This window comes from Pleuronectes platessa, chromosome 19 (assembly GCF_947347685.1).
Source record: "Pleuronectes platessa chromosome 19, fPlePla1.1, whole genome shotgun sequence".
Lineage (NCBI taxonomy): Eukaryota > Metazoa > Chordata > Actinopteri > Pleuronectiformes > Pleuronectidae > Pleuronectes > Pleuronectes platessa.
Genome location: NC_070644.1, coordinates 2,274,705 through 2,299,774, shown reverse-complemented (window position 1 = coordinate 2,299,774; position 25,070 = coordinate 2,274,705). Strand labels below are relative to the sequence as shown.

Here is a 25,070-nt window from a genome sequence, read left to right as displayed (position 1 = left end):
GGATAGAGGACGCAGGAGATACCGTACATATTCCACCGTGTAAATCACATGCTATTTCTTTTACAGCAAATTGAGACCAGGATCAGCCCTTACTCAAAATTGACATATCAACATCTGATTCTTACATGTGAGAGCAACCAGTCTCCCTGTTACAGCTCAGTGTGATATCCACAGAATGTAGAAGATGTTATTCTAAAGTAAAATAGTTATATAAAGCTGCTTTAAATTGAGATAGTTTTGGTCAAGCTAGTTGAGGTCAAACATGAACTTATGACCAATTCGAAATCATAATTATTGAAAAAAAATTGGCCATAATATGACCCAGATAAAACGTAGATACACAGCAAAGCAAATGTGACAGAAGGCAACACGGAAAAAGTATTTTTATTCATGAACTGTTTTTACAAGCAGTCCAACACGCAACTTCCTATCTGTCGCAAAAAAAATAAAAACAAATCTTTGAAATAAAATAAATTTACCAATAATCATTGAATAATATTCTCAATTATATATCAGTATTATCATAACCTTAATGGTAATAATAACAACCCAAAGCCAGTAGTATTTGTGTTTGTCTGTGGCATATGAAAAACAAAACAAAGAGTTTCTGATGGGCGCAAATTGGAGGATTTCTACAGCGAGCTCTCGGCAGAGAGCTCCAACACGTGGAGGAGAGAGAGCTCCCCACACACGCAATAAATATGAAAGAGCAAAGAGTCCGGTATTCAAACAAAAATAATCATCTGGAACTCGCAGGTACAATATCTAAAGTCTTTATGTGCAAGATTCGAGCTGAAGTCTTCACCACAAACAATTATACTCACATCAAAAAAAAAAAAAACGACCTCCCCTGAACAAGTTCATTTTGTTTTCTACATTAAATCTTTTAAATAAACCTAGAGCATTTTGTCATTTCATATACACATATATTTATATATACTTTGATTTTTTTTCACCTATATGCCAACCTTTTTAAATTGTCTTGTGTGTGTGTTAGCGTGTGCTGAAAATCTGTGTATGACAAGAAAAGAAAAAAAAATCCACCGGATGTACATACAAAGCGATAATGACGCACAGGTATGCTCTTACACTCACATGGTATACATACAGTGTGAAAGAAAACTCTTCAGGAGCAAGTTGGGAGTAGAGCTGGGCGACGTGTGTTGTGTTGTGTGTGCGTGTCCCAATGGCAACATGGTAGAAAGCCAAAAAGCGTGCAAACACAAAAAAACACTCCTCTTCTCCAGAAAATGTTTGGTCACAGTTTTGTACCCTTCAAAAATCCCACCGCAAAGTTTATGTGTGTGTGTGTATTTATGTGTATTCAATTTTTTACTTTTCATCTACACCTCTGCCATGTCTATTGTGAGAAGGTTCCAAAGTTGAGAAAACGAGGCCTCCCATTGGTTCCACTCAATCAGCAACAGTTATTTGGCACATTTAACAACTATTAAGTAACACATTGGGCTAAAAAGGTGCAACAACATACATTTCAATGAAAACAATAAAAACCATTTTGGTTTACAAAAATAAAAGACACCTTGAGAGGTGACAACATTTCTCTATAAGATCATTATATCTCCCCCTGACTGGTAAATGCTACAAAGAAAAAAATAATAATCACAATGCACCCCTAATCAACCCTTTTCCTACTGCAGGTCATACATCACAGCTGTGGAAATGCATGGACATCACAGACAAGGACACTGTACTGCATGAAGACTAATTATAACCCTGAAATTTATAAAGACACTAGTTCCTGTTCCCACTGCTCTGCTGTGTGTTCTTCAGCACTACGATTGTGCGCGTTTCTGCCCTCCGCCTACAAACTTCAACGAGGTCGACGACAATGCGGGTGAAACCGTGAAAGCTCCCGATAATTAGAAGGTAAGACAAAAAAAGGGTCCCATTCAGGAGCGTAAGATCATAGAGAAAGACAGAGGAAAAGTCCACCCTGAAACACTGCTGTTGATGTGTTTTCTTCATGTGAGCAGGCTGACGTCACACTAACATGCATCCGTTATGGTCAGAGCGGCGATTTAAGCTCTTTGCAACAGCGAAGTCACATCGACTTTTGTTTCTGAGTCACACAGCAGGAGCTTTACCTTCACCTTCACCTTCCTGGCCATAGAGAAACACTGGTGTGGTGGATGCTCCCTTTTCTTAGAATATGAACCGTAAACTCCAGATTTTATGCCTTTTTTGTCACATGTGATTGTAAACAGTATTTCTGGGGAATTATGAATACATCTCACCAGATTGTGAGGTATTATAACAGGAATTTGCTAGTTAATAGAACCATTAAATATAGATGTAGAAAAGGAAGGGCAGATTAATCCACAGACCAGCTCAATATAATGTTTCTTGATTTTTCTACTGGAAAAAACCTTTTCACTATTCTCCCTCTGCTCTTAACACGGAGAAGGACAAGCGACTAGCTGCTGTCCACAGGCATTTAGGGAAATGTAGGCCAATTCGACCAATACAGGAAAATATGCAGATGACGCAGGTTGAAGGAATCGGCACAAAAACTAGCTTTCAAGAAAAGAAGAAAAAAAACAAAAACTGAAATGCCGCTAACATCATTGTGTTTGGTCTGTTTGAAGGTGGATTACTCCTTTAATTAGTTTCAGATCTTCCTCTTTATTTCCCTCACTGCAACCACAACTTCCACAACCGACCGACTGCAATCGTAAACCTACGGTGGCGACTGTGTGTGAGGGGCAAGGTGAACCGTTACTTCCACTTGCCACTGAGATGGAGATACGAGGCGCACGCTGCCGTACACCAACACAGAGCGTGTTGTTTGACCCTTAAGAGGATTTCCCCTCCTCGAATTCAAACACACGCAGTCCAACTGAGCTAATGCAGCGACGCCAGTGACTGAAAGCTGTCACGCTTCTGCCTGTCCCCATCCTCCCTCCCCCACCCAACCTCCCCCTCCCAGGAGGAAAAAAAGCCTCTTCCTCTTCCTCTTCCCTAAAAGCCAGGACAGATTCACAAACAGGCAGACAGAGAAGTCACCGATAATGCAAACACGTTAGACTAGAACACTGGAGATGCACAGAGAAAGGGTTGTTTATATACACTCTTCCTCTCTTCCTCCGCCCCTCCCTCCCCTACATTCGCTATCATCTCTTTCTCTGCAAGTGTAGCCTTCATACACAATAGTTATATCGTCGCTGTGGTTACCAATTCCCATGTATACCAGTCTTCATGGTTCCCATAGCAACCAGCTGCAGTTTGTCAGCCAATGAAATATCAGTCTCTATGGTAACTGGCTATACAAGAGCCAATCTGAAAGAGTCTGTGGTCCTTGTACTTCCGGTTTTCTGCACTGGAATGATCAACCATCCCCACTACTGCAGAAAACCCCCCTCCTCTGTGTGTCTGGACTGGTTGGGAGGGGTGGGGGGCATCTGCCACAGAGCAGGTCTTTCTGGGTGCTCAGGTGACTCAAGTAAATATTGATGTTGGCACTTTATGCACTTAATGTAATAATGCAGGGAGAAATGGTTAGAGGGAGGGGTGAGAAGAACCAGTGGAGCAGCCTTTTTGTCTCTCTCGCAAAAATACATTCCCCAGTAAAGCCTGGTCTCATCTCAGCTGAGCGACAGTAATCAGAGCTTTAGCTCCGTGGGCTTTTCGAGGAGTCTGCCAGGCTACTGCGGGTCCTGGTTACGAATTCACCTGATTCAAACATAGCAAGGTGGGTAGTGGTGGGGGGGACAAGGGGAGGGGAGTGATAAAGGGAAAGAGAGGAGCGTTACATCCGAGTCACTTTAATGCAGAGATTCTTCACGTGCAGGGTCCTCCTGAATGTTGTCTCTCTCCTTGCCTTGTCCTTTCTTCCTCACCATGACTGGCAAGGTCCAAAAAAACTATATCGTGCTCATGATTGGTCGTCATGTTGAAAGTGTGTGTTCTGCAAGAGGCTGGTGGGCATGCTCCGCTGACACACTGCGAGGCGTCGTGGGCGATCGGTGGGAAGGCGTCAGAGCAAATGTCATGTGGCTGATGAGGAGGGGGGAAGGGAGGGAGGTGGATTGCAGTTTGTGTTTGTGTGAAAGTGTGTGTGTGTTCTGTGTATTTATATATATATATATGTGTGTATATATATATAAATATGTGTGTGTATATGTGTGTGTGTATTCACAGGCCATTGCTATTGCGGTGCGTGAGGGGAGGTTTGGAGAGCTCCACCACTCCGGCCCGCCCTTTCCCGATGACTTTTGGGGCACGACGCAGTAGCTTCTGGGCTTCTGTGAACGCTTCAGTCAGCTCTTTCTTCCACTGCACAAACTCGGGATCACTCTGCACACAGAACAAAAGATAAAATCAAATCAGTGGATCAGCTCTCTGTCTTCATCCTGTCGACGCGGTTGGGAAATAAAAGCAGTCCTACCTCACACTGCAGCACAAACTGCTTCCCTCCTTTGATGCGCAGCAGGATACATTTCTTGTCTTTAATCTGCGTTTCCTCCACCGTCACTATCTGCTCCATTGTCAGCAGGTTTTGCTGTGAAGAAATTTGGCCAATATGAAATTAGCAAATGTAAAGCGCACAGAGCGGAACACAGATAATGATGCATTAGGGCCGCAGCTGAGAGACTACAGTTGCACAGTTGGCTTCCAGTTGGGTGAACAACAGTTACTGCAGAGCCATGGGGATGAAGCTTTAGATTTGAAGGCAAAAACAAGTTCGCTAATATCCTGGAACAATAACAATATCACCTAGCTGTATCACACAGGCTACAGCCACACACTAATGCGTGTTGGTTACAAACAGCATTTTCAAACCACAACGGTCTCTAGTTTTAGCTCTGTATCAGTAATAATTCCTGTCCGTATGTCACATGACCATTCATGTACACTGGGTTTGTGCGTGAAGATGTAAACAGGAAGCAGATTGTCTACTCTGCAGTCTGTTGCTAAGTTACAAAAAATGGTAGAAATGAGGAACATCAATGGTGAAAAGTAAGAACAGGGATTTCATTTTTTGGACCAACGACAAGGTGGAACTGTCACTGACAGTTAATGTGAACAACACTTTGCCTTCACTGCTGGTGAAGCTGTGACCCTATAGGACCAATCAGGAATCGAATACAGGCGACTTTGTCATTCTTTCCATTGGTGACTATCCAGACTACAATGCAGAGCCAGAGTTTCAAACTAAAATTGGGCTGGCAATTCAACGTTATCCTTTTCACTCATTTGAAAACTCCACAGTAGTGTGGAGAGAGCAAGCGAACCAAAGCAACAGTGATGACTTTTAAAGCTAAAATGTAGTAGTGTGGATGTAGCCAGTCACGGCTTTAGACCTGTGCAATACAAAAGATACAACCTGCATGGTCTCAATTACATTCTTAGTGTTAAAAATGCTGTTAACTCTTGGGGGTTGTGGTTTCGGAGCCTGGAACAGTACCGACTGGGTGGGGCTAAGTGACGAGTCCGAATCCATATGACTCACTTGGGGGAGGAAGTAAGAAACGACCCGTTTCAATAACATATTTCTTAGAATGGACTGAGTGAAAAAGTCTGACTGACTGTTTTCATACTTTGAAGGTCCCTACTGACCACCTTCAAGTAACTGCGGATAGTAAAAGCCCAGAAAAAGTGAACGTGGACTATCAGGATTAGTTTACCTTTTTGAAAATGCCCTCACATGTCAAGTCAGTGGTCCTGCACATACTCTAGGTATTTATGTCCACAGGTTTTTACATAAATATCAGATCTATTTCTACATGAAACTATCTGTATTTGTCAAACTTGAAAAGTGGCATTTGACCTAATATGAATCTTTGAGCAGAAACATTAAAATCCGTTCCGTGTGAAATTCTAAACCAATGTCAAAGATACTGAGTTGATTCTTGTGTTAGTTGGGGTTCAAGGGTTAAATACAGGTTCTAAAGACTTGAAACCAGCTCTGCACCAAACAGAGGTCCAGCACTAGACCGCCTCTCAGGGTGGCTCTCCTTTTAGTTCAGCTACTTGCAGCAGTTTGATGAGGGCATAAAGACTGAAACTCTCTATTGAGTCTGAAGCAGGTAGGTGGACTAGAATCTACAGCGGGGTCTCTGGGGACACAGAAGGGGCCAGGACCGGTTGTTTAAACACTCACCCCGTCTCTCTGCATTTTAAAATGATTTAGCCAGTTGCCCTTCAAGTGTGGAATCAGGACAGAGACAGACAGACAACATTCATACACCGACAGAAAAATGAGCAGTAACACAACGTCATCGCTTCAGGACAGACAGACATCGAGCTCGCACACAAGAACGTGGACGTGGACATTTGAGGAAACGTATGTGCTATGAGATACACTCACCCGCGACTCGCCCTCCCCCCTCCACTCCACACGATTGGGGAAGAGATAGAAGTATCGACGCTGCCACTGAGTTAGGAACGGGTTCCCCAGCTTCAACATGTAGCCGTGCATTATGCAGTCTTTACCCAGGGCGTAGTCTGCACAGATACACACAGTCAGAACTTCTGCTGCTGGGTTTGTGTGTTAAAATATGTCAACTTGTCATTCTCTGCCAATTATAATTACCCTCCTCGTGCCCCAGCTGCTTGTTCTTAGCCCTCTTGCGAGCCTCGCTCTTGTCTGTGTCCGAGTTGACGGCCTCGTAGACGGTCTCTGCCACCTCCTGCTGCCAGCGCTCCGAAATGACCAGAGGAAAGTTCTTGTACAGCTCCTGGTCACTGTCCAGCAACTGGAGCACAAACAGACAGGAACAGAGAGCAGGACGTTCAATGGTGTCTGAACTCTGAGGATTAAATATTGTCGCCTGGTAATAGATACAGAGCTCATTTATAAAGATTACAGGAAGTAAATAAATCAGTTTGTTTACATTTTCTACTTTTTAAAGTGAATGGAATTAAAAGAAATATTTCATTAAATATTTTATATATGTAAATATGTTAATGTTCAGTTAATATCCGTTGGCTTCTGGGGTTGAATGTACATCTTTTCAAATAAAAAAAATGTAGTTTGTCAAATCTTTTACATTCAACTGTGGATTTCCTCTTATATTTATACGTGAAAACATTATACGGATATCATTGTGTTTATCTGACTTTGGCAGGAAATTAAAAAACAAAGACAAATCAAGCAAAACCTTGAAACACTTTTAACATATGTTTGTTATATTTTTAGATTAGACAGTGTTGTCATGTCAAAGGGTCAACACTGAGTAAACACATTCATTACCTGCTGCTTGGAGCTGACATTTCTTGACACTTCACTACCTTCATGAAGGCTAAGGTATTTTATTCTGCTCATCTATATCACTCAAATATTAAAAGCACCTCTCAGTGTAACACTTGTGCAGAGATGCTGCTGTAAACCTTAACTGTCTCTTTAAGAAACTCCCTGCTCCGCTTACACTTTCAAAAAGAAACAGTCATTTTGTTCTGACTGGATTAACATCAAGGGACCAGAGCTGTACACTTTCCCTCCTCCATCTTGATGCTCTCGTACTACACTGCAGTTAACTGTGTCATTGCTGCAATGTTAAAGACTAACGCTATCCAGGGACACTTCAACAGGCACGTGTGCCTTTTATTTCCCTGCAATGTGGTGTCAGAGGAAGAATAACTGAAATTCGAGCCACATTAATGTAAATAAGGGAGGAAGACAACCCCAGGGAAGAAACAACTACATACACGATGTCTTGAATTGATTAATTTCAAACCATTGATTTCACCAAAGCTAGAGTGAAAGGATCAAGAGCTCATCAACATCCTGTGAGTCAGGAAGGTAAAGTCAGTTCAGTGACGGCTGTTGGAATGACATCTTTGTGAAATGCTTGCACATGCAGGGGATCAGAAAACAAACCAGGAAGTACTTGCAGTCTTGGTTGGTTGTAACAGCTTCTATAGCTCCCACAGGAGAGCCAGCAGGCTGCAGCGTTTTCTGTGGTAACCGTTAAAAGGTTTATTCTAAAGAGTATGGACAGCTTGTTTCTTAGGAAAGGAAGCAGCTCAATGATCTGGTTTCCTGTCTTTCTTTGGATAATGGGAAATTGGACACTGATATGATTCATAATATAAATCTGGTGCGAGGCTTATCGGTGGTGAACAGTGTGTATAGGAGTTTCTGAATGGATGATAATTTTTGAAAGAAAAATCACAAACCTAAAAATTATATTTATCACTGAGCAGCTTTGTCTGTTCACACTGTGGGCCTTAACTAGGTACATTTTTATTATTGAGGAATCTGCAGATTATTTCAGTGAAACCTACCCCTATACTTTCCCGTGGTGATGTATTTAAATGTTTTGTTTCATATTTGTTTCATATTATCACTCCAAAACAAGAAGTCCTTCAGTTAACCATCAAATATGACCTTTAGTTAATTTTGAACTAAATGTCACTAATGTCCAGTATAAGGGAAGTTCCAATAACCTAATTTCAATCAAGAAACTGCAGGAATTTCATAGAAGCTTATATTCTTTGCTGTTTTTTTTTTAAGGGTTGGGACATTGGCAATTTAATTTTCATTCGTCTCATTTTATTTATTCTTGATTAACCTGCTGACACCTTTCTGATTATTCGATTAAATAAAATAAAATGATGAAAAGCTGGGGGAAATGTGTGTTATAATTCCCTCCAACTCAAAGATTAGCAATTTATGAAAATTATATTATACAAAGAAAAGCAGCAAAGCCTGAGAGGCTGTACAATTTTGTATCTGTATACTGTTGGCTATCAGTCTGGCTACAGCCCAAAGCAAGAAAACTAAATAGCAAGAATCAGAGTTTGAACTAGAAACTCTGATAACAGTGCTGTGATAAAAGCGGGGAACAAATGTCAGTTTGGACGCTCTCCAGTTCCGGAGCTCTCTCAATAGTCTGACTGGCCATCAGCCACGTTGAAGGGCTGCTTTCCTGACTTTGACTTTCCACATTTACTCAGTTTTTTCCACAATCTGCCATGACCACTACATTGGCAGAGCCATCAATGGCTACTGCAGAACTCTTCTTGTTTCTGTAGTGAACTGGCAAACATACTTAATTGAGCCTCAAGTTTCCTGCCCGGTGTCAGACAGAATTGCACAAATTGAGGCTAATAGGGAACCAATCCAAATGCAGATGTTGCAATTATTCTATATTATCTTGTTATTATAACATTGCTCAAATCATCATTTAAAAGGATTAGGGTTAGGGTCACCTGTAAGAGCTGGCTTGGTCTGCATTTGTGTTTTTAATCTACTTATTCTCACCTGTAGTCAATGTGTTGCATTTACTAAAGAGCTGATAGATGTGTACCAAAGCATGGTGTGTACAGCTTGTGGAAATCAGAGGGTGAGTAAGCTAAAGTCTTTTTTGTGGTTTCCATCAAGTTACTTAATTTCTAGATACAAAAAATGTCCATATTTACATCATTATGACAGTGGTGATTTGTTTTCTCCTGCTGCTGAGCAAACACCCTTTATTATTTGAGCAATAAATGCTGAGAGGGATACAGGACACATCTGTTTACAGTGATGGGACACACATAGAAACCATCTGTGGAGGAAGAGAAGTGGGTAGCAAATGTATCACAGGGATGTGTGAGAGTGTTTTACCTTGATGCCCTTGGTATCCTCCTCATCAAAAGAGCCTATGTCAAAAGCATCTGCGGCGTTCACCTCTCCCCTCGGGGGGATTAGCGGGGGAGAGTACTGGAGGCAGAGGGAGAGAACACAGACATGATTTTCAGAGAGGGACAATCGAAGAAGACGTGGCAGGAGGACAAACAGGAGAGTGTGAGCAACACAAGCAGACAACAGTCCCACAGCAGTGCTTCCCTGAAGTGGTGGGGTAACCATAGCAACAGTAACAGTATGGACTAATCACTAGTGTAGCGCTGTACAGAGTTGCACTAAAAATGAAACCATTACTTGACCTAATGCAGCACAGATACAGTACAATTCAGCATCTTATTACCCAGGGTCGATGTTTACCATAAACTATTTTCTTTAAAAGACCTTGATATCAATCGTTTCATGTTCTGCTTTTTATGAGTCATTACAAGCAGTTTCTGTTTATTTCTGTACAGTAAAAGGGGAAAATCAAGGTAAAGACTTGGAAAAAGCTGAGTTTTTTTAAACCAAACATAAAGTCTGCATTAATTTTGGTAAAACAAAATTGTCCGGACCAGAATTTTAACCACTTACTATGGCTTTTTATTTGATGGTGACAACAGCATGAAGCGACTGAGTAACCCCTGCTCTGCAGTTAGTCACATCTTACAGAGGCATCTGCACTGCAAACCTTTATCTCAACCCCACTGCTGCTGCTCCCTGTCGCACCAGATAAATCAGGTAAATATGGCGGCTGCGTGACAGCAGTCCTCTCATCAGTAGCCAGATGAAATTCAAGTTACTGAATATAGCTCCAGTGATAAATTTACTTGAGATAAGCAACATTAAAGTAGTTATAGAGAAGAACAGGATTATGACCATGTGTTATATATTTGTGCCATGTTTGCCCTTTGTGAAATCAATGCATGAAATTTGAATCCAAACTATAAATCAAAATCAATGATGTAGGCTCCAGTGGCTTTGTTCAGTGCATTTAAATCTGAGTATTATTAATCCACTTTAGTAGGAGGAAGGTCTGAAAGGTCTAAACTACTGTGCCTAGCATTGCTAATGCAAGGATAAATAATGAATGCAGATTTGATAATATGATGGGATAAACCTGTATTTGAAGACTGTGCTTACCTGTTTACATACCATATAAAATGCAACCAGAAAGATACAACTCTACAGCATATATTTAAAAATGTTGAAATTTCGATTGTTGGATCTAATCCCATTTATTTAATCTGTGTAAGTGCAACAGACTGTACTTTGTACTGTAGTGAGACTAATGTTATTCTCTTCAGTAACAGGAGAAAGTCCACAACTAGAGCATCACACTGAGGCAGAGGAGGAATTTCAGTGTGACACTACTGATAGAGAGATTGAGGCTGTTTACTGTCTTCAGTTCTGGTTCCACAAACAACAAAGCTGACTAAATCTGCTCTACAGTGTTGTTGAATTTAACATGAACAAATTATGTGTTTGACCAAAATGGTTTGTCCTTCTAAATTTTAACATTTGTGCAAAACATATTCATTAAATGTTTGGAATGTTTATATTGACAAAGGGGTAAAAAGCATGTAGAGCAATTATGTGTCAGTTCTCATTTGTTCAAACATCCACTGCACATTTGGACACAACTAGAATACCACTCAGAAGAGTGCATACTTTCATTGTACCAAATTGTATCAAATTGCACACAATTATATGTATCTAAGTATCCTAAATGTGCCTAATTCTTTCCATCAGGATCAAGTAATTACTTGCTGGAAAATCAGTTAAAATATCAATAAATGTCTTGTCTTGCAACGTAAAAGAAAGTGACACAAATATTAGGTCCGTCCCCTGATCTAGATCCACACCAACATTTGATCGGATCTTGCCTGACCCTCATTCCACAAGTCTGTGGTAATCCATCCACTTGTTTTTACGATATCCTGCTAATAAACAAACTCTGATAAAATCATAACCTCCTTGGTGGGGGTAAAACAAATTCGACTGGATTCAGTCACAATATCGCCGCAATGAAGATTCTTACTGTGAAATAAACACCTGGGGCACAAAGATCAAAAGATGATGAGAAGAAGAAAATGAAGCTCACTCACCTTCTGGAGGTACACCTGCTGCCAGTCAATGCCTTTGAAAAACTGATGCTCCTTCACCTCAGGGGCTCTGCGTGTGTACATGTGTGATAGAGAGAAAGAGAGAGGGAGGGGGTTAAAAAATGTACACTAAAATGTGTACACTAGGTGGCAGTGTTTACCACATGACTTCCCCTCTGACAAATGGTAAATGGTTTTGTATTTATGTAGCGCTTTTCTAGTCTTGATGACCACTCAAAGCGCTTTACAGCACAGTTTTACATTCACCCATTCACACACACATTCATACAGTGCATCTATTAGCAGCACTTTGTTATTCTATAGGGGGCCATTCAGGGTTCAGCATCTTGCCCAAGGAAACTTAGGCATGCAGATGGGTCAGACTGGGGATTGAACTGCCGACCTTCAGGTTGGAGCCCGACCACTTTACCCCTCAGCCACTCCTGCTATTTAGCCAAATACCCAGTGCAGACAGTGATCCATCACTCCGGTTTAGTCCTAAGCTAATGCGAAATGACAGCGCGAATGAAATTAGATATGAATTTGTCTTCTATCAGATGACTTGATGTCTTGTCTCTAGTTGATTTCAATGGGTTGTAAACCACACCACCCACGGTTTTTGGCCTTAATGAGCACATCAAACAAAATCTGTCTGATTGATGAAGTCATTCCCACGCCCGTGGATATGAACGCTGAGATGTGACGGGGCTTAATGTGAACTTTATCATTGTGTGTGTGTGTGTGTGTTTGAGTGTGTGTCGTACCCTCGGCCCTGGCAGCCGAGCCTCTTGGACACATCCCTCTGCAGCAGCCCCTCCAGCAGATCTTTGAGCTCTGCAGTGAAAGAGTCTGGCAGCTCCACATTCTGCAGGAGAAAGAGGGAGAAACGAAGAGGGGGAGAGATTGAAAGTGAGGAATAGGGTGTTTGAAAATAGATCTATAGAAACATCTTTTACATCTATTACTATAGATGGCAAAGGCTTACATTCACACCCTGTCTACCATCAGTTAAAATACCTGTATGTGAAAGTATTAAAGAAGGCTCATGTTTATGGGATATAATAATTATCTATACATATTGATTGTGCAGCATGAAAAGCTTATGTAAACAGATTTAGTTACACTATAACAATTGTCTGCAATGAAAATCTGATATATCATCAACATGAAATAACGTCACATTGAGTCTATGAGTAAGGTATGATTCTGAATTGCTGAGCGTATTAATAAGCAGGACAAAACTACAATCTACAACACTGGCAAGTACCCTCTCTCTCATCTCAGGCAGTGTATTTTCTTAAAGGGATAGTTCAACCAGAAATGAAAATTCACACTTTTTGTACTCAGCCCTGTACCGATGGGGGGGTGGGTGAAGTGTATGAGTTCACAAAACACTTTGATAAAAAATAACATGCCTCCATATTAAGTGTGTGGTGTCAACCAAGTGTCCGGAAGCCCCGACATTTATTTTCGACTCGAAACAAGGTCATTTGAGTATAAAAGTTCACCGGAAGTGGCTAAACTACCGGATGGTAGCATTTCCAACAGTCCCTGAATGCACCTCGTTGGAAGCTATGGGCAGACATCTAGTCTTAAAACACAGTGTACATGACCTCGTTTCGAGTCGAATATGAATGTTGGGGGATCCAGACACTTGGATGACACAACACAAGCAGTATGGAGGCATTTTATTTTTTTTCTATTGTTTTATTACAGCTGAAGAAAGACTCGTCATTGACATTTATCGGTTTGGATTCTGCTCGAACAAATTTTACCCTGAGACTCCAGAAGTGTTTTGGCATAGGCATAGCGGTTAGGAGATAATGAGACATTTTTGGATGAACTATCCCTTTAACCTCCCTTCCTCCCTCAGCTCTCCAGTAGCCCCTGGTAAGGCAATTCACAGTCAGAAAATCTCTAGTACAGCACTAGTCCGCCTCAACCCTTTTATTTCATTCTATTTTATTTTTTTTTCGCTGACAGACTTTACTCAGCAGTTGGCGGAGATGTCTCAGAGTTCAGATGTGCCATCTATCAGGATCTGCTCCATCCCTCCTCCTATCCATCTCTTCCTGTCCTGCAGCTCAGTTCTCAGCCTTTTCACTGCTGTCTGCTTCTATCTTGTTTATGTAATGAGACAATTCATCATGTTTAATAAACACTAAGACACAAAGAGCAGTATTTTTAGCCTGGTCGGGGCTTGATCGAAGCGCCCCCTATCTCTGTAACTGTCTCTCTCACTCACACATGCCGACAAGGATTAAGGGGATAAATCAGAGTAAATGGCTGGATTAAAATCCTAATCTGAATTTACTGTGATATGAAAGATCATACTTTCTCTGTCTGGAGGTTCTGCTCAACCAAACAGCTCCTGTATGTGTATGTGTGTTTGTGTGTTTGTGGATGGGGGCTCAGGGTACAGCTATCCCCTCTCAGTTGTTCCATGTCCTGACAAAACCCATTAACGGTCACAGATTCTTGACGCCGTCCACTGTAATGGACGAGTGCTGCTGGCGCGCAGAGTGAAGAGGAGCAAAGCTGTGGGGAAAATTCACTGTTCAGTTTGTCTTTGTGAATGTGTCTGTGCTCCAACATGAGTCGCCTTTTCACAACTCCAGCTTGGATTTGAAGAGGAAAGAAATGGGGTGGGCGAGAGCCGATATGTCACTGGGTGGGCTCAATGAACACTATTCATCTTGTGTGTTTGCCAAATCTGACCAATGACATTAAGAATCTCAACAGTATATTCTTTAAACAGAGATGAGGAGCTAAACGCAGTTTGTACTGGAGTACTGTCATCTTCTAATAAAAAAACAAAGACACACACACACACTCATTTTTCCCCCCTGATCCAAGTATTTAAAAAATGTCTTTCTTCCCATAACCATTCTGACCCCATACTTAACTGACCTTACTTAAATGATGATTATATTAAGTGTTATTTAAACACAGTTGGTGTAGATTTATTAATCTCACACACTATATTTATACAAACTTCTTGTTTCAAATACTGAAGTTTCTGCTTCAAAAACATAAAGTCTTTGAGTTTCATTTATTGATGTGATATTAATGAGAGTTCAGTTTGGAGAATATCCCCCATACTCGACTCTAAGATGTCTCACTCTGCTGGATTTGTTTGAGCTGCAAAAGCACTTGCACATGGTGTTGTTACAGAGTGACAGTTCTCCTCTTGCAAACTATCTTTGACAAGTGCTTAGAGTAATTTGCGGAGACACACAAAATCCGACAACAGACGAGTTGAACTCAGACCTGTCGACAGCTTACTCGGGTAGAGATGCGAGGCAGTAGTTCAGTGTTTTTTTTTATTTACACAGCACTGTTAATGCTCTCTGATGATCAATAATGCGGGAGCGCAGTTAACCTGAACATGGCTGACATAGCCCCAGATAATAACATCCAAGAGTCAACAAATTGCTGCAAATGTTTGCTCATAATTAGGGCTGGGTATGGAACTTCTTTGGTATATGGACTGACGTGTCTGTGGCATCGGGTGTTGATCTACACGTTTTCTCAGCTCGAGTTGATAAACGTTGCAAATGTACCTCGTAGGCAAAACATTGAGAGTAAATTTGCCATCATTCATTACTATGTATGATTTTATATTTGAAAAAAAGAGGCTATGAAAAACACTTGCTAGGGTTTTCTTTAAATCATTCAGGAAAGGAAGTGGTGAATCTGGTTGAATCCTTTAGCTCAGCTTTTTGCATGGGCATGCTGTAATTAAAACCTATAAAGCCTCTTTATCTGGACATGCTTCAACACATTAATTAACAATGTGCATTCTTCCACAAATTCTATTCTTCCTGTCAGGCACTTTACTGAAACGTCACATCTCCTTGTTTGTGGCCTGCTGCTCCAAGGTCTCCCCATCAAATTTATGTAGTATGTTGCATACAAGACCAGTTTATAACGCCAAGTTTATAAACTGAGACGTGAGGTGAGCACAATCTGCACAGTGAAGCTGAAACATCCTAGTAAAGGATCAAGGCACATTTCTGAGCGGATGGGGACTTGAAACTTAATTAAAAACACACAAAGTCAAAACTGATGAGAACAAATTCATTATGCAGCTACTTTATTCGTTATTTTTTAAACAATGCCTGGACCACAGTTCCCTGACTCCCTGAGCAAACTGGTGCATAATGTGACTACAAATTCGTTTGACCCAGGGAGTGTACTTTAGCTGTTCCAGCTTGTCTGATGGATCAGTTTATCTAAGCCGAGTATCTGTCATATGCTTCATCTCCTGTGTCTTCCCATGACACAGGAAAGTAAACAGGGTGTTGAATGGTAGCAGGCAGACCCAAAAATGTGCACAACAATGGCATTCATCTCTGTCAAGGATGTGAAGCTCGAACGGATGCAGAGTGCCACCAGAATGTGGCTCACACTGACACAACTGTGTCTGGTAAGTAGCGTGCATTAGGTATCCTTATAGTGTTTGTTCACACACAATACAGTATACATAGGGATTTAACATCTGTGTGCATTTTGTATTACTGTAAAGTAAACACAGGCCAAACCCATATTTTTAGGGCTAAGTAAAGACTCCTATGTGCTTTAAAGTGTGTTTACTCATAGACTCCTTGCAACAGATGTATTCGCCATTGTGCACACCTTGTGTCAGTGCTGTACCACTGACTCGTAGCAAACATGTTGCATGTAGATGTGTCTTACCATGGTGAGGGTCATGCGGTCAATCTCATGCTTGTCTTTGGTCTTGTGCTGTCTGAATGGACTGTGCCTGAGCAGGAGAGGGAGGAGAGAGAAAGAGACAGATATTGACACTCTTGCCTATACACTGTAGATGATGGGGAAGGGGAGGGTGAGGATGAGGTGAGGTCAAGAAGGAAATTATGAGGAGGGATGGGAGCTGGACGTGCAGCACAGCAAGAGAAAATCACACACTCGCTGCAATCAGGCAATTAGCCACCTAAGGGTCAAAATGCTGACTGGGAGCTTTGAGGGAGTTTCATAGCGTTAACAACCGGTACTGGAGGAAAACTGCAGAAATTGCTTTTAATTTAGAGTCCAACAAAATTGGGCGGGATTCGTCTCTTCACTGCTCACTGCTCATCTACTCTGCATGTTGAGTAGTTGCACTCATATTCAACATGATAGTCTGTATACATGTCACCACGACTGCAGCCAACCTTTCAGTGAAGACCAACACAGGGTTCAAACACACCGATTCAAACATCAATGGAAAGACACGTCACATGCTTTTTCTCATTGCTCAGACCTGCCAACAACCCCTCTCTCTCTATCTCTCACACTCTCTCTCTGAAACACACAGACACACCCCCCTTTTACCTGATTTCTGACCTACTGGGCTTGGACCTCTGGCATTTACACACTCGAGATCAAACAAGCACACACATACACACACAGACTCGCACACAGACAACATCAAACACACACCAAACAGACGACGAGCGGGCGAGAGATGCAGAGAACAGGGAGAGCAGATTCAAAGAGGTCTACTCAGAGTGGCAGAAGAGGTTTGAAACTAGTACAGGAAGTCAGGATGTGGTGGGAGTAAAGAGCAGAGAGTAGAAACAGAAGAGGAAAGATGAAAGGAGAGGAGAGCAGAGAGAGAAGATGCAGTATTTACCCTCGGAGGAGTTTGAAGAGCATGCAGCCTAAGGAGAACCAGTCTGCGCTGCTGTCGTACGCCGTCCCCTTCTGAAGAACCTCTGGAGCCATGTAACCATGAGTACCGCTGCAGCAAACACACAACAGGTTCATGTCAAACACACGCTCATTACTTTTTACAACTGCGAGAGCAGAATCACACACGACAGTCTCATTTGGACAAACTTCATATTAGAGGGGGAGGTGGTTGGTAATCAAACATTTCCCCGGCCCCTCGTAATGAAAGTTGTTGTTCTGGATGGTGTTTCTGCTACCGGCAAATTACGGCAGCTGGATTTGTGAGACACCACAATTTGCAGGAAAGCATGTAACCACCGACCCACAAGCTTTTCACTCAACTAAACTAGAAGTGTATGATCTGGAAACTGGGAAAGGACAAAAAATGTAGTAAAAAAAGTGCTGTCAAAGCAGCAGCTACTCTTTTTCCTAACAAAATGGTTGAACACACGTAATGAGTGCTGAGCCAACATTAATCACTGATCTGGCCCAAGAAATACCACTTATTTTTTGGGGTTTGGTTTAGAACTACTTTATGGTAGATGTGTCTTACCGTTCATAGACTTTAAAGTATAAATAATCATAAAATACATGTAAGTGTATTTCTTATCTAGTGTATCTCTGGTAAGCTGAATTTTTGGTATTCCAACAAAATAAAGCACTTAAGGAACAAACTTTTTTTAGGGATAAAATTACAGTCTCATTTTCTTTGTAACCCTAAAGCCTCTCCATGCCCTCCTACATTAGGCTTCTTTGAGAAGGTGGGAGCCGATCAGTCAGGCATTGGTTTATGGTGACATCTAAAATTGCTATTACTTGGTGAGAAATATCTGTGACCTTGTTACGGACACGGTTAGTCTCAAACTTTGGGTCACTGTTTTCATTAGATAAGAGAATGATACAATTGTTTGAAGATGAGAGCTCCCTGCGCACAACATCAGCTCGACTATGAATCACTTCAGGTCAAAGAGTTGACTTTTGATGTGTATCAGATCAGAAACCCTACTGTTTTGTACGGGCTAACAGAACAGTAGTGAAAGATCTATGCGGTTAGAAAAATTATATTCTACTTCTCACACTGCACTCTACTGAGCAGATGGAAATAGTGCCGTGTACAATACTTATTAATTTGGATTTATTACCAAACAGGCATATGTGGTTTAGAAGTCATTAAAATCACTGACTGGTGCAGGTATTTTTAAATCATCCCGCCGAGAGATAGAAATCCTGTGAGAATGTTTTTTAACTCAAGCTTTTATCCAGTTGTATTTCCGTTAACCACTCACTATGCTGTCTTTGTTGTTTTTTACTGAGCCAACAAAGTCTCCATATCACCACAGTGTGTGATTTCAACTGGCATTGTGTCATTCTGGATTCACTAACATTCCCGCCTTGAACCGTTTGTGTAACAGAAGCTTCAGGAGCACTTACACACTGGCGTGGGGTTTCCTCTTGGAGAAGTCGCAGGCAAGGCCGAGGTCGGAGATACGAACATGGCCGTGTTCATCCAGTAGAATATTGGCTGGCTGGAAGAGGGGATAAAAACACATTGTCACAGAGGGACAGACAGGGTGATAGCGATGGAAAAGCAAGAGAAAAGATCTCAGGGATAGAAAACAATGTTTGAGTCACAATTTAAGTTACAATTTCCGCTCAAAGGAGAAAAGTCTGTGTGAATACAAGTAATAAAGGAAAGCCCCCCTTTCCTGGTTATCCTCTGCTGTTTGGCAAAACTGTGACTCACTCACTATCCTTCCAACACTCAGTCTCTGAATATTATCTGCATTGTTCTGCACTGTTTATTAAAGCCCTAAAACTGTTCCCTGACTTCCAGCAAAATATATCTATTATTATGGCAACCAGTCCAAACAGGGGACTTGGAGGAAAAACAGAGGACAGTTGAAAACATGGCTGATCTAAATCTATGGCTTTGAAACAGTACGTGTGGGGGGTGTCGGGTGGATCAGTGGACTGGGATGTTCAGGGTTCTACTCCATTTCACTTGTCATTGCCTCTCTCCGTCATGATTTACAACATTCTCCATAACAAAACTACGATATAGCATCTCCCCTAAGCAGGGCTGCAACTAATGATCGCTCTCGGCTCCAAGTCCATTGGTTCCTACTGCAGATGTAAATGTTCTAAACAGGAGCTCAATGTAGTTATTGGCAAACATTTATAACTGATTAGTTAATTTATTTGGAAATTATCATCAATCTATTTTTTACTAAGTCTTAGTTTAAAGATGTATTGTGTGCATGTGTCTGTGTGTATGTCAACATCAACAGCGAAGGGGGGGCGAGAGAGAAAACATGGGCAAGAAGAGGGGTCAGGAGGAACTAAATGTATTAATGGGCATACGTGTATATATATATATATGTCTATATATATTTAGAGTTGAATGAATCTTGAGGAGTTAGACCATAATAAAGCATAATAGCTAAATAAAATGTCTATCGCCACCAAAGATTGGTCTAAAAAAGCACAAAACAATACAACAACAACCAAAGATGGACCAAGCCAAGCCAGATATATTCATCCATCTAGACCCTTGTCCCTGTGGTGAAAACAGTTACTGATTTACTGCAAAATGTCATAACTCAGGGGGAACGTTCCTGCAGTAAAAATACAGCTTTATAAAAAAGACAATAAGAGTGAGAGATTTACCTTCAGGTCTCTGTAGACAACGAATCGGTTGTGCATGTGTTCCAGACCCAGGATGATTTCAGCCGCATAGAAACGCATCTCTTTCTCACTGAAAACGCCGTGCTGAGACAGATGGTAGTGCAGGTCTCCTCCTAAACACAAACACAGGCAGGAAAAGACACATACACAAGAAGATGCGTGAGCATGACATCATAACAACTCATGTCCCAATCGATATCTGTCAATAAGTTGTGGTAATCTTCTCAGGGGAGAAAATTAGAACCACTCAGAAGCCGTCTATGACCCTTCTCTCCAACCCAAGGGTCTCAGCTTTAACATGTATCGACTTACTGTACTCGTAGCACGACTGCACACTGAAAGATGTTGAGCTTGGACTTTAAAAGGTGAGTCAGGCTTTGATTGTGAGACTGTCTAGGAACGCTGAGTGGAGCCTCTGATGAAGCGAAGAAGCTGTCTGGTCAGCGACAAGATGAGTAATCCAATCTTTCGCTCTTTCCTTTTCATTTTTTTGGGGCATTTGTGCCTTTACTTGATAGGAACAGTGAGGACAGACAGGAAATGGGGAAAAGAGAGAGGGGGAATGACATGCAGTAAGAGCACTGGTCAAACCAGGCATCTGTGTCTGTGAAGTTAGCGCCCTCACCGTTCCACTGTTAGATCATCCAGTGATTAAAACTCAGTCACAGAACAGACTTGGTGGGGCCAGAGTTTAATGAAGACACGTGCATGTTTTCCTGTACTCATACCTTGTGAGGGCCATTTTAAGCATAGACCCTACAGAGTGAGGACATTTTGCCCTTTCCTCACTTCTTCAAGGGGTTGTTTGAGGTGTAAAGGGGTTTTAGGGTTAGAATAAGGTTTAGATTAAGGCCTTTATTCTAGAGGGTTAGGGTAAGTGGCTAGGGAATTATTTATGCCAATGAGTATCCTCACTAAGACAGATGTACAGAACGTGCATTTGTGTGTGTGAGTGTCACCTTACCGTTCATGAGGTCCAGGATGAAGCACAGCTTGTCAGGGGTGTGAAAGGCGTACGTCATACATACAATGAATGGGCAGTCCTAAGGACAAACAGAGAGTCAGGAGTAAAGTGAGAAACTGTCTTTCTGCCCTTGCTTCTCTGCACTAGGTGGACGTGTAATGAACATGAGTTCGAAATGAGGAAGCTTCTAGTTTGGGTGTAACAGCTATTTGCAAATCCATCACAGACTTTGTTTGTGTGTGACGTCCTCTGGAAGTTCTTTATTCAAATTAACTAGTTTCCTTCTTATTTACTAAACAGGGTGGCCCTGAGCATTCAGTATTTATAGCGGGTGATCCATTAACCAAAAGGTCATTGGTTTATATCATGTCTCCCCACTCTGTATGCCCACGTGTCATTGGGCAAGATGTTGCAGGTGCCATCAGTTAAGGGGTAAAGTATGATACGTTAAGTGCTGTATTATATGAATGTGCGTTGGGTATATAATTGATGTTTGTTAATGTATAGGCATTCTGTGGGGTAAGTAGTATCTACACCTGTCTAATAAATTCAGAGTAGTTAAGAGTACAGAAATCTAGATGTGTAGAATAATGGAGCAGCATGGCAAGGGAACTATTCAAACACTGTAATGCATCACTCACCCCTGTGCTGACTAATGACAGCATGATTCTCTCATTGAGTGCTAGAGTCTCCCCCTGCTTCATCTTGATCCTCTTCTTGTCCAAACACTTCATGGCATACCTGACATTAGAATGACAAAACAGCCACAGTATGATTGTGTGTTTTTCGCCTACAGGCTGTATTTCACGCTTATCCATCGACCGTGCGTGCAGCATTTCTTACATCTTCCCTGTGTCGGCCTTCCTGCAGCCATACACCTCTCCGAAGCCACCCCTGCCGATGATCCGATGCACACTGAAGTCATTCATGGTCAGCTGAAGGAGGAAAAAGTGAATATGTGAGTCTACTGTGGGGGTAGCTGATAAATCAATCAATAATGACCCAGAATTTTAAAAAGTCAGAAATATTAAAGGATGGTTGTATTCGCCAAGCAGCACAGTTTCCATCTATATAAACAAAATTTCAAGACACATCATATGAGTTCACCATGACTTTTGTCCACCAAAATCGAATAATTTAATCTGAACTTGATCTGAGTGAACATTTGTGCTAAATTTAAAAGATTGCCCATGAGTTGATCCAGAGATAGAGTATACCATTCGGGAAAAGGCAATCATGTGTTCTGAGGTCAAAGTGACCTTGAGCTTTTGACCTAGACCACCAAAATCGAATTACATTCCCTCAAGTATTCACCTTGAACTTGACCTTGGATCTCTGACCTCTGGCTACCAAAATCAAATCAGTCAATTCTAGAGTCCAAGTGAAGGTTTCTAACCTGAAATGCATCTTGGAGGGTGCAATTTACGTCCACCTCAGAGAACCAGATATTTTGTGATATTTTTGTTGTCTTTTTACTTCTGGAATGACTAGTGTCTGAAGTGCATCCTATCATTTGAGAACTCTATTGTCAGTTATCCATAAATGAGTGTGTGTTATCTCATTAGTGTTCTGGCTTCATGAAGCTACCTTTGCATCCTTACTTATGACATTTAAAAGGTCCAGAGCAAAGCCTGTACTCTTCCCGCCAATGAGCAGCATCATATTTCTGTGTGAGCTCTTTGTATCACAGCAGAAAATAAATAAGCACTTAGGTGTGGTGACTTGATACGTGTGAGTTGCTGGAGCACACATTGTTGAGTCAGTAAGGTTGCCCAGTGAATGAGGACCCTGGCAGCCAATGTAATGTAATGTTTACACCTCTTGGTGGAATAATATTAAGTCAGTGTGAATGTGAAATGGACTGGAACTAAAAGATGGCAGTGAGTTTTTTGCTTCTTTCTGGTCCGGAGCAGAAATGGTTTTAAGGGGGTGGGAAATAAGTGAGATTGTGCAAAGCTAATGATGAGTAAAAAAAAACCAAGAGCATGAAGGGAACTTTAGTTTTAAAACGGGCATGATTATCCCACCGAATATAATTGAGTGACTATCTGTGTTGCATGTTATCAGTCACATACAGATATCTGTCCTGTGTTAAATACCTGTGGACATACTGGCAAAGCCTTAGTCACAAAAAGATTTGTTTTCTTCTTCTCTTTTGGACAACATGAATCAAACTTCAGGTGTGAAAGCAGCAGTCAAAGCTTGTACTCACGTGAATGTTGAGCTCCACATTCTTCCACTGGCAAAAGCGAGTAAACTTATCACTAAGGGAAAAATAGGAGAGGCAATAAAATGTGAATATACTGTGATGTGTAGAAAGAACGGTGAAAGTTCCTCCACCTCTGACGTCTCTGTCTTACCTCTCAATGAACTTCTGGAAGATATTCCCTCTCAGGCTGTCACAGATCTCCACTATGTATGGCTGCATGGGGGGACAGACAGATAAACAAAAGCTCAGCTCCAGTGTTTCTCTGCAGTGTTTCGTCTGCTCAGGCGCCTCAGTAACTATGGGATCAAATATATTTACAAATGTATGTCAATAAATCTTCTTTTCATTGTTATGATGACTGAGCCGGACTCAAGGTGTCGGCCTCTGACAAATTTTCTGGGGTTCGACCTTGTTAAACGTCTGCTGTTAAGCTAACTCCTTTCACACAAACTCTTACTGAACAGACACAGCACCTCTATGTTCCAGCTTAGTGTAAAACTTGAGGAACCCTGAAGTCTAACAAATATATACAGGAAATAGGTTGATGATATATCTCTGACAGAAAGTTCAGTCACAGGATCATTTTACTGAGCAAAAGCCATGTTACAATTTACAAGAGGGATTTGTTGACTAGATTTGCTGCTGAAAGAAAAAACAAATGTTGTTTCTCATCCGTATTTTATTTTACTTTTTGATTCTTTGCACTGCACTAAATATGTAATGAACTTGAGAATGAGCGGTGTAAATATACTGTTGATAGAGCTGGAAAACATAACTGCATACTAGGAATTAGTGCTGGGTGAAAGGAGTAATTTTTTTAATATAGGAAACATTTCCTCCAGGAAATGAGAAACTAACAAACTGTCGACAGAGCACGTTGCTGGACAATGTGTCTGCAGCCAATCACGTCACAGAAACAAAGCACACACAAACACGCCACATGCTGCTGTGCTGGTATTAAGAGCTGAACAGAAAAGCAGCAGAGAAGACGAAGACCTGCTTTGGGTAAATGAGGTAACCAAACGTCAGTGGTGTGAAGATACTTTGTCTACTTAAAGCTCCATGTAGAAACACTGCGGACAGGGCTAGGTCACCAAGAGACAGGCAACTGCAACTTTTGTATTACCTCTTGTATTAAATGTATCACATTTTTCACCCACTTTATTATTTTACTTTACAAAATCATGTTTATGTGTCTTCAGATGATCATATCTTCTTCATGCTGTGCATTTGTGGCTCTATTTGTCTTACGTAATGTACATTTAAGTGCCTTGTTGTTGAAAAGCACTGTACAAATTAACTTGCTATGTAGAGCACAACCACTTACTGTCTCATCACCAGCAATTAGACCCAGCCCCTGGGCTCAAGATGCACTGCAGCAATAAACTTTTATTCTCTACTCCAAAACATAAATTTGCTGATACCCTAAATAACAAATGGAAGATTAAAACTGATCAATTTATCGTTCCAAGATTAAAATTTCACACTGCAGGATTTACTAGAATTTATACTGAACGGTTTTGTTTACGTAAACAGAATTTCTTTTGTATGTGCAATGTCCACTAATAGGGAATTTAAAGCTAAAAGAAACTGAAAGAAAACATGATACTAAAATTGACTGATGTGAAGATTGTGATGAAACAATTCGTCACAAAGTTGGGCCGTGAAACAAATATAGTATTTTGACAAAGCACAGAAACAGAAGTGTAAAAATAAGCCCTGCAAAGTGTGTGTCTGTGAGGGTGTAATTTACACCCCCAATTAAGCTGATGTGGAATGTGTAAAAAACATAAAACCATCACTTGAATTAGCCATAGACAGTCAGAACAAGGGCCCTGACACAAACCATTTGTTGTGCTGAGATTG

The 25,070-nt window shown here is 41.2% G+C and overlaps 1 protein-coding gene across 1 annotated transcript in view; it reads right to left on the bottom strand.

Moving 5' to 3' along the window:
* Nucleotides 1–366: 366 nt before the first annotated feature.
* Nucleotides 367–25,070, bottom strand: part of grk3 (G protein-coupled receptor kinase 3) — a 61,329-nt gene continuing 36,625 nt past the window's right edge. Inside the window, exons 6-21 of the mRNA XM_053411095.1 lie at nt 23,356–23,417; nt 23,208–23,259; nt 21,839–21,930; nt 21,637–21,736; nt 20,996–21,074; nt 20,014–20,144; nt 18,778–18,872; nt 17,309–17,416; nt 16,372–16,438; nt 12,438–12,538; nt 11,677–11,743; nt 9,572–9,667; nt 6,554–6,716; nt 6,329–6,465; nt 4,406–4,519; nt 367–4,314 (exon numbers count right to left, since the gene is read on the bottom strand). Coding sequence (XP_053267070.1) covers nt 4,153–4,314; nt 4,406–4,519; nt 6,329–6,465; nt 6,554–6,716; nt 9,572–9,667; nt 11,677–11,743; nt 12,438–12,538; nt 16,372–16,438; nt 17,309–17,416; nt 18,778–18,872; nt 20,014–20,144; nt 20,996–21,074; nt 21,637–21,736; nt 21,839–21,930; nt 23,208–23,259; nt 23,356–23,417 — 1,626 coding nt within the window. The 3' untranslated portion in view covers nt 367–4,152. The remainder of the gene's footprint in view (nt 4,315–4,405; nt 4,520–6,328; nt 6,466–6,553; nt 6,717–9,571; nt 9,668–11,676; nt 11,744–12,437; nt 12,539–16,371; nt 16,439–17,308; nt 17,417–18,777; nt 18,873–20,013; nt 20,145–20,995; nt 21,075–21,636; nt 21,737–21,838; nt 21,931–23,207; nt 23,260–23,355; nt 23,418–25,070) is intronic.